General features: G+C 39.6%; 1 protein-coding gene across 2 annotated transcripts in view; it reads right to left on the reverse strand.

Annotated features, from left to right (window-relative positions):
- Positions 1–1,372: 1,372 nt before the first annotated feature.
- The window catches only part of MIX23 (mitochondrial matrix import factor 23), a 22,035-nt gene continuing 12,619 nt past the window's right edge, over positions 1,373–10,788 (reverse strand). For both annotated transcript variants that reach the window (XM_046659878.1, XM_046659879.1), the window contains 3 exons: positions 9,389–9,535; positions 4,585–4,644; positions 1,373–1,664 (listed from right to left, as the gene is read on the reverse strand). In XM_046659878.1, coding sequence (XP_046515834.1) covers positions 1,614–1,664; positions 4,585–4,644; positions 9,389–9,535 — 258 coding nt within the window. In that variant the 3' untranslated portion in view covers positions 1,373–1,613. The remainder of the gene's footprint in view (positions 1,665–4,584; positions 4,645–9,388; positions 9,536–10,788) is intronic.

Raw genomic sequence — 10,788 nt, forward strand, 5'->3', positions numbered from 1 at the left:
TACCCGTGCCCATTTGGCCCATCTAACTGTGCCAGAGCCAGGTGGCTTGAGTTGAAACTGTCATGGTGAGTAGAATCCTAAAACAGCTCCCGAAGATGTCCACCTTAATCCCTCAGACCGTGAAGCAGACGTTACTTCTACGATCTCACTTAACATAGACAGCAAAAGGGATGTGCAGATGTTATCAAAGTTATAATCAGTTGACTTTATGTTAATCATAAGGAGGTTATTTTGGCAGGTCTAATCTAATCATATAAACCCTTTAAAAGGCTTTGTCTCACTTATAGCAGAAAAGGAAGTAAGATTCCAAGAAGGATTTGATGCACCACTGTTGGCTTGAAGATGGAGGGGACCACGTGTCAAGAAATGTGGGTGGTGGAGCTTAGAGTGGTTCATGACAGCCAGCAAGGAAACAGGGACTTCAGTCCTACAAACGCAAGGATCTGAATTCTGCCAACAAACTGAGTAAGACTAGAAGCAGATTCTTTCCCTAGAGACTTCAGACAAGAGACCACCTGGCTGACAACCTGATTTCAGCCTGTGAGATGCTGAGCAGAGAACCCTGTCAAGCCTGCCTGGACTTAATAAACAAGTGTGACTTCAAGCTGCTAAAGTGTGGTAATTTGTTAAGAAGCAATAGAGAACATACAATCATCCTGTACTAGAAAGCGCTTTTCTGCAATGACCAAATCCTGCAGTTACAGCAGGTTTTCGCTGACTCATTTGAATACTGACATGCAAGCCGTCCTCTGCCTCTTCTTTTTCTGAATTTGTTTGACTGCTTTCCTTTTCATTGTCCATGGAAATACTTTCCAGAAAAGAAATTCCACCCAAAATTAGTTTTTGCGTATGAAATAAGTTAAGGTACTAAGAGAAAGCTTCTTATCCAGCCTATAACACTGTCTGTTACTTAAGAGCAATAAACCCACAGGGATAAATCAGGGGTTAAAATCATCAGTGACTAAAAAAGGTCCATGTTCATGCCTATAAATTTGATATCAAAAAGGTATAATACAGGGGCCGGTCCCGTGGCCAAGTGGTCAAGTTCCCACGCTCCGCTTCGGTGGCCCAGGGTTTCACAGGTTTGGATCCTGGGTGCGGACATGGCACCGCTCATCAACCTATGCTGAGGCGGCATCCCACATAGCACAACCAGAAGGACCTACAACTAGAATATACAGCTATGTACTGGGAGTTTTGGGAAGGAAAAAAAAAAATAAAGGAAGAAGACTGGCAACAAATATTAGCTCAGGTGCCAATCTTAAAAAAAAAAAAAAGGCATAATACAAATCAAGTCAGATACTGAAATTTTTCTCTTACAAAAACTTACCGTCTCAACTTGTAAAACAATCAAATAAATATGTACACTGAGTCAGAAAATTATTTTAATAGTTACAAAACATCTTTTTTTCACAGAATCAGTATAAAATAGTAGTTGATTTATCCATAATTATCAGAATTATTTATACTTGAGGTCTTGGCTAAGCGGGGCTGAAATCAACACAAGGTCTTGGACTGTTGGCTCAGAAACCACCCTAGGAAGCCCGCCTTGTTGATGTCTGTCATGCTCAGCTCTTATGAGATGACCCGGTCCTTTTTAAAAAAGTATCTTTTTATTCATTCTTTGGAGGCTTGAAGTGAATTCGGCAGCGTTCATTAAACACCTAAGATATTTAAACAGAAACAAAAGTCACTGAGTTGTCCTGTATAAACCAGGCCTGGAACTAAATTCAATTTGGCACGATTCAGGAGGATATAACCATTTCTGTCTCACGTCAACATATTTAGGAAACAGAGGAGTTTCCTCACAGCGTCAAACTGACTGAACTGGTGCTGAGAGCACAGATTAAGCATCTACAAGGTGCTAAGAGCACAGAAGGCCTTGATATCCATTTATAAGACAATTTTAATAAAATTTAAATCATTCAAGGAAAAAATCATCACAAGCTAGCTTATTTAGCAACTAGCAAACATTCAGTTCCATATGCTGGACATATTTTGGACAGTTAGACAAAAATATCTAAAATAAGTTTAAGATAAAGCTTTTTTTTTCTCTTTTTACAACAGATTTTATTTAGACACCTGTTATGTTTTTCTAAACAAGTGCCAGATCCTTCTCACAGTACATATACTTGAAGGGAGACCAGTCTTTTGCTAAATTGTGTGATTGATGTAATGTTTTGTTCTATTTACCTTGTTCCTAAAAATCTAAACAAATGAAGTATCATAAATGTTAAAAGAACATTCTATGACTGTCTGTCAATATGGGACTGTGCTAAATAAAAATTTTGGTACAGCCATTCAATGGAATACAATGCAAGCATAAAAAAGAATAAGGAAGCTCTTTATGTTCTGACTTGAAAAGATTTCCAAGACATATTAAGGGAAAAAAAAACCAAAGTGTGGACAGTACACTTCCATTTGTGTGCAAAGGGGAAATATGTGTGTATGTGTTTATGAGTTTATACACACACATACATACATAAAGTTAGAAAAGATACAAATATCTGAAAGCATATACAATCCTTTCAGAGAGAAGGGAAAGGAAGCAGCTGAAAAAGACGACAAGGCAGAATTTTTACTGTATACCCTTTAATATTTATAAACAATTTAAATTATGTGTCTAAACATTTCAACTGTCCAAATAAAAAAAATTATAAAAATCTAAAAGAATTTCTTCTCAGAATCTACCCTTCATACTTGACGTAAGGAGAAATCATTTTTAAGGTTAAAAAAAAAACCCCAAACCTAGGCTGGCCATTGTGGACTATCATAAAAATAAAAGAAAAATCTACAGAGGAAGCTTTTAAGATAACTGGTATTATTCAATTTCTTAAGCTGGGTAGGAGATACACGAATGTTCCCTTTATTAATTGTCCTTAAATTCTACATGTTACATACTCTTTGGTATGTGTATCTCACAATTAAGACAAAACATCTAGCAATTATACAGACTCTTTCTGGCTCTTTTGTCTAACAGCTCATCTCATGTCAGTTCCCAGCCCTGACATTTCTCTGGCGTTCCCAATGCTCAGACCAGAGGAGTATTCCGTTTGCTGGCCATGACACATACTGGTTGGGACAATATAGACGACTTGGCTGAGCTTCCCCGAGTCCTTTTCCTTATTGACTTCCTAACCACTTTTGCTAGCCTACTGCACCATAGCTACATTTTCTACTTCTCAAAACAAGTAGAGAGGGGCCAGCCCGGTGGCACAGTGGTTAAATTCGCAAGTTCAGCTTCTCGGCGGCCCGGGGTTCGCTGGTTTGGATCCTGGGTGTGGACATGGCACCGCATGGCACGCCATGCTGTGGTAGGCGTCCCACATATGAAGTAGAGGAAGATGGGCATGGATGTTAGCTCAGGGCCAGCCTTCCTCAGCAAAAAGAGGAGGATTGACAGTAGTTAGCTCAGGGCTAATCTTCCTCAAAGGAAAAACAAAAAAGTAGAGAACCTCACTTTCTATGGAGTAGATGGAGCATATTTAAAACTAATTATCAAGTCCAAAAGTGCTTCACTCTTCCCACTGCAATACATTTACATACATCATCCTCTGCACTGGGTTTTTCAAATCTAATATTTATTCTACCACTCCCCCATCCCCTCCCAAGAGTAAATATTGTCTCTCTGGAGAATATAAACGGACAGATACTGCCAAAATCTTTCAAGCAGCAAACACCTTATCACATTGGTAGAAATGGCAGGAATAGGAAATCTTGGCAAAGAGGACAGGATAAAAAAATGTGATAAAGCAAAGAAAATCAATTTGTATTTTGCAATTTATTCATGGCTCTGTAAGTTGGTATATTCTAGTTTTCGGTTCAGTTAACGTCTCTGTGGGTTTAACCCCATTCTACTGGTTAATTTCAAAGGAGAAAATAGAATTTTCAGTTAACTGTGTCAGGTTTAATAGATTTTGCCCTTTGGAAATCTTGGGAATTTTAGAGAGGGGTACACAAATATAACTTTTTAGAAAACTAAAGTGAGAATTCTGTGATTTTTGACTACATGTGAAGCTCTGGGATCTTGGTCCCCTAATCTAATTCCCAATCACAACTACGCAAGTGGTAATAAGCAGCATGTGAATCTAAGAGCCATACAAGGCCCTCTTATCAGATACCAGTAAAGCTATATAAAGAAAAAGTTTCATGATCAGATATGTCAGAAAACAAGCAACTGTGAAGGGTAGCTAATGATATGAAAATTTATGGAAAGTAACTGGGCTCAGAAAGGCTAACTTTAACAAATAACCTCATTGAAGGTTCTGAGCTAACCAGAGTACTAACTCTAAATATCAAATATGCCCATAATTAGTATTACGAAAGATATAGAATGTCTCCAACTCTGTTACCATGACGGGTCATACAATTCTACCATAGGACTGCAAAGCCAGTTTTCCTAAGATGGCTATTTGGATGCTAACCACGCCCCCCTCAAAGAGTTAAAGCCTTCAGTTGCTGTCAGTGGAAGATCTCCATTCTGTGGAGCCCCAAGGCACTCTTTACTCCCCCCCTCCCTTGGTTTCCCTTTGCTAGTTCAGTTTCCTTCCTAGTTATCTCCAAGAACTAACCACCATTTTATACCTTCCAGCTCCTGTCATTTACCACTTCTTCAACATTCAGTTCTGACTGCATCCATTTCAACTGCAAGAAAGTAAAAAAAAAAAAAACAAAAAACTGAAGTTATGAAAATTTAAATTATAGAACTAAAACCAAACTCTGCAACATTTTCCGAACAAAACCAGCTGCTGCTCCTGCAACTTTGTTAATGGTATTACCTAGGCTAGATGTTGGAACCCTCTTTGACACAGCCCATTCTCCCTGTATGTAATCATCAAATCTTATAAAGCCATGGTTCTCAAGCTTTGCTGCATATTATAATCACCTTGATAGCTTTAAAAAAATCTCAAATGCCCAGGTAGTTCACAAAAGAAATACAAATGGCCAATAAACATATTTTTTAAATGCACACTCTCACTCATGTATAAAGAAATGCAAATTAAGCCATACTATGACAAAAATTTTAAAAAATGAAGAAGTCTAATAAAACCCAGTATCAGTGAGGGTGTGGGCAAAGATACATTCACACACATTTTTAGTAGAAGTATAAATTATTGCAACCTCTATGGAGGGCAACTGGGTAAGACTTAACAAAAATGTAAATTCACAGGTCCTTGAACTCATTAACTCCAGTTCTAGGTATTGATCCTACAATGCAGATTTGTAAAGACAGCACAGAGGGATAAAAAGAAGGACAAGGAGGTGGCAACCTGATTTGGATAAAGAAAAAAGAATCAGGAAGAAAAACAGAGAGAGAGGAAGGAGATGTCTAAGGCCTACGTGATCTGCAAAGGCCTGAGTCTCCCACACCGTCAGCACAGAGCCGCATCTGAGGCTACAAATGCTCAAGTCTTGCTAACTTTCTTCACACCTGCCAACATAAGTATCCATCAGAAAAATACCTATTCCGTTGCTAGGCCCAGACGGCAGGGCCCATCATGCTCCTAATTACCTCTGGTCAGAGAGCTTGAGAAGAAAGAAGGTGGCTAGTTCCAGAAGGGGGCTTGACAATATACAGGAAAAATTACGAGAAAAAAGCATGGACTAGAGGTTGAGCCAGCCAAGAAGTTAAAACCAGGATGATTTCCTCGAGCCAAAGTCAAGACCAGGCCAGGAGATTTGGGAACAAAATGCCAGAGAGCTAGCCAAGATCCCGGGCAACCATGCTTCGGGGACCCAGGCCAAAGAACCTGACCAGTGAGGAGTATGGCTCGGGCAGGAGGTTTGCGAAACGTGCATGTAACACCAGTCACACTGGAACCTGGTGCCGATCCAACAGTTCCTTTTAAACTCCCTTCCTGGACTCAGAACTGGTGTCAGAGTGTAGGCAGCACTAGGACTGAAACTGTGGGACAAGAGGAAGGACTGCACTTCTGAGGACTGGTGTACTGCGGAGCAGGAACAAGCCTAGAGAGGCTCAGCTGCTGACACCAAAGCAACCTCCGTTTCCGATTTTAATCAGCTATACAGACCGGAAATCATGAAAGTTGCACTGCTGTGTCAAAGCCTGGACTGAATGCAAAGAAGTAACACCTCCAGACAAAGAACAGTGTCATCATGTACCACTAAGACAGTCTCCCTAACTACTCCCAAGTTTTTTTTTTTTTTTTTTGAGGAAGATTAGCCCTAAGCTAACATCTGCTGCCAATCCTTCTCTTTTTCCTGAGGAAGACTGGCCCTGAGCTAACATCTGTGCCCATCTTCCTCTACTTTATATGTGGGACGCCTACCATAGCATGGCGTGCCAAGCGCTGCCATGTCCGCACCCGGGATCCCAACCGGTGCACTCCGGGCCGCGGAAGCGGAAAGTGCTCACTTAACCATGCGCCTCCAGGCCGGCCCCCTGCTCTCAAGTATTTAAAGGGATGTCATGCAGAAATGGGTTTAGACTTATCCTATACAGCTTTAGAGAGAAGACTAAGGAGCAATAATAACACAGATTTTCACAGTACGTAAGAAAATCTTGGAACAATTACAACTGTCCAAAAAGAAACTGCACTGCCTCAGAAGATGATGAGTTCCCCCACCCCTTGAAGTAGTGGTTAAAGAAAAGGTGGAAACCACTGGTTGGGGGATACCGGAAGGAGGATTAATGTAGCACATATTGAGTCCCAGAGACTCAAAAAGGAAAGGAAAAGAGCCGCTACTTTCTACCAGCCAATATGCTGGCTCTTACATACATTATACAATTTAATCCTCACCAAAAAAAGAAAACAGGACGTTATTAAGTATCAAATCCATTTTACTAACTAAAAGTCAGAAGTTTCAGAGCAATTAATTTATAAGGTTACAAAGCCGCCAAGTGATAGACGGGATTTATTTCCTTAGAGTTGTCTGCCTTTATAACCTACGTTCTTTCTACTCTTCAACCTTGCAGATACTATAGCCAACTTCTAATACAATTTCAGCACCACCAACAAAATGCTACCTCTGAGACGATTGTTTTTGAGACTCTGAGTCTTAAACAGACAAACATCCTCTCAAAGGCTGCTAGCAGGTGACAGTAGTTATACAGTTCCAGCAAGGAATGTGCCTTTTCTGAGTTAAGGACTCAGGGAAAGAACCGGGGACTTTTAGATTGGCACCTCTGTACATAAATATGTTCACTAAAGTAATCAGAATTTGACTATTACTCACAACTTAACGTAAAAACCCTGACTGGATCCAGAGTCAGAAGAGATGGGTTAAAGTCCCAGTTCTACCTCTTACTAGCTTGTGACTTTGTGGACGTCAGGTAGTGTCTGAGTCCCAGGTTCTTCCTAGAGAAAATAAAGACGTAGAGCCGGAACAACTCTAAGAGCTGTCTCTTTCTGATTCCACAGTCATCACAGCAAGCTTGGAAATAAAACATAATTCAAGTGTCCTTATTTGCTTAAGTACTCCTCATGGTTACCCTCTAGTCCTAAACAGTATCGGGCTAGAAAGGTCCCTCTCATAACTCGCCAGCTGCTTTCTAAAACCCCTCCCTGCAGCTGTCATCCAGGGAAGTCTCTCTGGGCCCTGGCGGCAGAAGGCAGAACTGAGGGCAGACCAAATCATGTGCCTCGATCACTCCCACTCAGCAGTTTCTGGACTTTGCTCTCCACTAACAAGAGTCACTCTATTCTTTATCTCACTTAATTTGCAAATAGTGCCTTTTCATTTTCTGATATAATAGCCCTGCCCTGCAGTTTCCTTTGTCAATACCTTCCAGAGTCAGTTAAAATACAATCCAAAAATAACTAGATTTTAACCAGCTTTATCTAAATTATCTATAGGCCTTCATAAATACTGAGGGTAGGGTAAGATGACCATAACAGCCTAAGTTCCCTGTCTGAGGAATCCACCACGGCCTGATGAAAGAATGAGCAGCCATGGCGCAGCTGTCACGAACAAAGAGAGCAGCGAAGGCAGTGGAGAATCTTGAATCCAGTGAGACTGCATCGGTGGGATGACTGAGAAATGGCACACACTCACCTGTGTGCAGCTACAAAGACAAAGCCTTGAGAGGGATGATAAGGTCCCCTTTCCAAGCTTGGCTATATCTACTAATCAAAGGGCAAACCTCACGACTGTTCAGTATGAAAATGATTCCATCTCACACTGGATTTTCAGTCACCCGACATGCAAGGATCAGTAAGTCACCTATCGTGCCACATTAAAATACAGATAGGATTTTGATAATTGTACAGTGGTCATGTAAGAAAAAGCCCCTGATCTTAGGAAATAACCAACACATGTATGAGGAAAGGAGAAAAATGTGTCTAACATACTCTCAAGAAGGTTCACGAAAAAAAAAAGTCTATGTGGGGTCAGGAGGAGACAAAGAAAGAGGGAGGGAAGGACGGAGGCAGAAGGGAGGTGGAGAGAATGAACTGCAAAGCAGGCGGGGCAAAATGTAAACAGTAGGAGAATACAGGTAAAGGGTACATGGGAGTTTCCTTGTACTATTCTTGTAAGTTTTCTGTAAGCTTGATATTATATCAAAATAAAAAGTTAACCTTTAGCCCCCATTCCAAAAAAATGGCAATACATTCCACATAATAAAATATGGTATCCATTTCAAGTGTTGTCTTGACACGTCACATTTAAGGGCTATAAAGAAACAGTTCTGCTTCATTAACCATCTCTGAGGTGTACACCCTATCTGTATTACAGCTGACTTTGGGAAGATAAGGCTTCCTCTGACATATCACTCAGTGGACACTTGCTGTTTTCTTAAAAACCACAACTTCAGGGATGGGAGATGAAGTGGAAACAAAGGAGTGTCCAAAACCAGCCAAAGACCCACAGCAACTTCTCCACAGCAGGGAAATAAATTACAATGAGGTTCTAGTGTATCTGGCTATATTTAAATAATACTACATTTTTATGGCTGAGAAGGGTAATATCCTGAAGTTAAACATCTGTATTACATTTCAGCAGATTTCTATAGATGAAACCAGAGGTAAATATTTTCAAAATGTAAATATATTAGAAAAATGTTTCTGCTCAAGCCTCAAAAGAGATACAGATGTGACTTCCCTAGATTTTAAGTGTTGGTCTGTATTAACCCTTTTATCTTTAACAGTGGAATATATAAAGGAATGGAAATAAAATATTATTACATGCTTCTTTTAGCTAAAGCTGCTACATCGCATATGTTTATGAAATACACATTAATTTACCAATTAATATCCAAAGGTAATAAAATAAAGCCCACTAAAAATGAAGTATTACTCTCCTGGTCATTTCTTTTTTTAGGTAATAAGCATATCTTACTCTAAATTTTTCTTATTAAAAAGTGCCTTTATTTTGAAGGCTAACTTTGGAAAAACTGTCTCAGATATGTAAATCTTGTTCAACTTACCTTCGTCTGTTCTTTTCTAAGTTGCTTTAATAACGTTAAATCATCCAAATTCTTTTCTCTCTCTTCTCGGAGGTGTTTTACTACTGCTGAAGTCTGAGCTATACAATTTTTTATGACTCTATCCCTACTAGCATGAGCCTCCATCAACTAAAAGAACAAAGGAATGAAAAGAGAAAAATCACATCAATTTATCACGTTAGTGTTTTTTTAAAAACCTTACTTTCAGACTACAGAAATGTAACACTCTCTAAAACAATTTTTTTTTAAGATTTTATTTTTCCTTTTTCTCCCCAAAGCTCCCCAGTACATAGTTGTACATATTTTAGTTGTGATTCCTTCTACTTATGACACGTGGGACGCCGCCTCAGCGTGGCCCGACCAGTGGTGCCATGTCCTCACCCAGGATCTGAACCTCGAAACCCTGGGCCACCGAAGCAGAGCGTGCGAACCCAACCACTTGGCCACGGGGCCAGCCCCCTAAAACCATTATTAAAAATTGAATCTATTGAAGAGAAGATTGTGCTGAATCAGCTAAACCACCTAAAAACAGATAAAAAGAAGCACCTCTGACTGTAGAAGGTGTGAGGTCGGGTCGTCTTCTTCCTCGAGCTACTCCCAGGGCTTCCTGTTCTTCCTGCATCCCCCACACTGGGCTTTTCATTTCCGTCTCCTTTCCCTACAACCCCTTCTCTCCCCATTATTCCATCCATGTGTTCCTCTATCCTTTGCCCACCCTCACACACCTTCTGGGCCACTTCCTATTGTTACTCCTCCTCTCTTTTTTTGTCCTTTCAGCCTCATGTTGTCATCAAGTGCAATAAATTCTAAGATAAGCAATATAGAGAAACTCTTAGGTACAATAAAGAAAAACAAAGAATGCTGCATTTACCTATGTAAGACAGAGCCCTTTTCAAGATTTTAAAGTTTAAATATTAATAAGGAAAAATTGTGTATGAAGTACAAATTATTGGCTCCATCAATTATGTTGATCTGACAGAGCAATTCTTTACTAACTTTCATCTTAATGTAACAAATCCAGTACAACAATTCACATCTATTTTCTGCCTTGATTCACAAAGTATGATGTTCATGTTTGGCTACACTCCCATGACCACAGCCAAATTTTGATGACACCCCAAAAATTTGGGGAAGAGGAAACAGCAAAACACTAAAATAGTATGTAATCACCATTATAATTATGGTACCTAAATAATGGTGTTCACCTCCAACTAAAATTTAAGTGTTAACTTGCTCCGTGTAATCATATCATATCATTCCTTCTTCCCTCTGAACAGAGAATATCCTAATGCTATGCTAGTGATAGTTATAATAGGGTAAACCTAACCTAACCATTATATATATATATATATATATATATATATATATATATATATATATAT

Source organism: Equus quagga, chromosome 4 (genome assembly GCF_021613505.1).
Source record: "Equus quagga isolate Etosha38 chromosome 4, UCLA_HA_Equagga_1.0, whole genome shotgun sequence".
In the NCBI taxonomy this organism is placed as follows: Eukaryota; Metazoa; Chordata; class Mammalia; order Perissodactyla; family Equidae; genus Equus; species Equus quagga.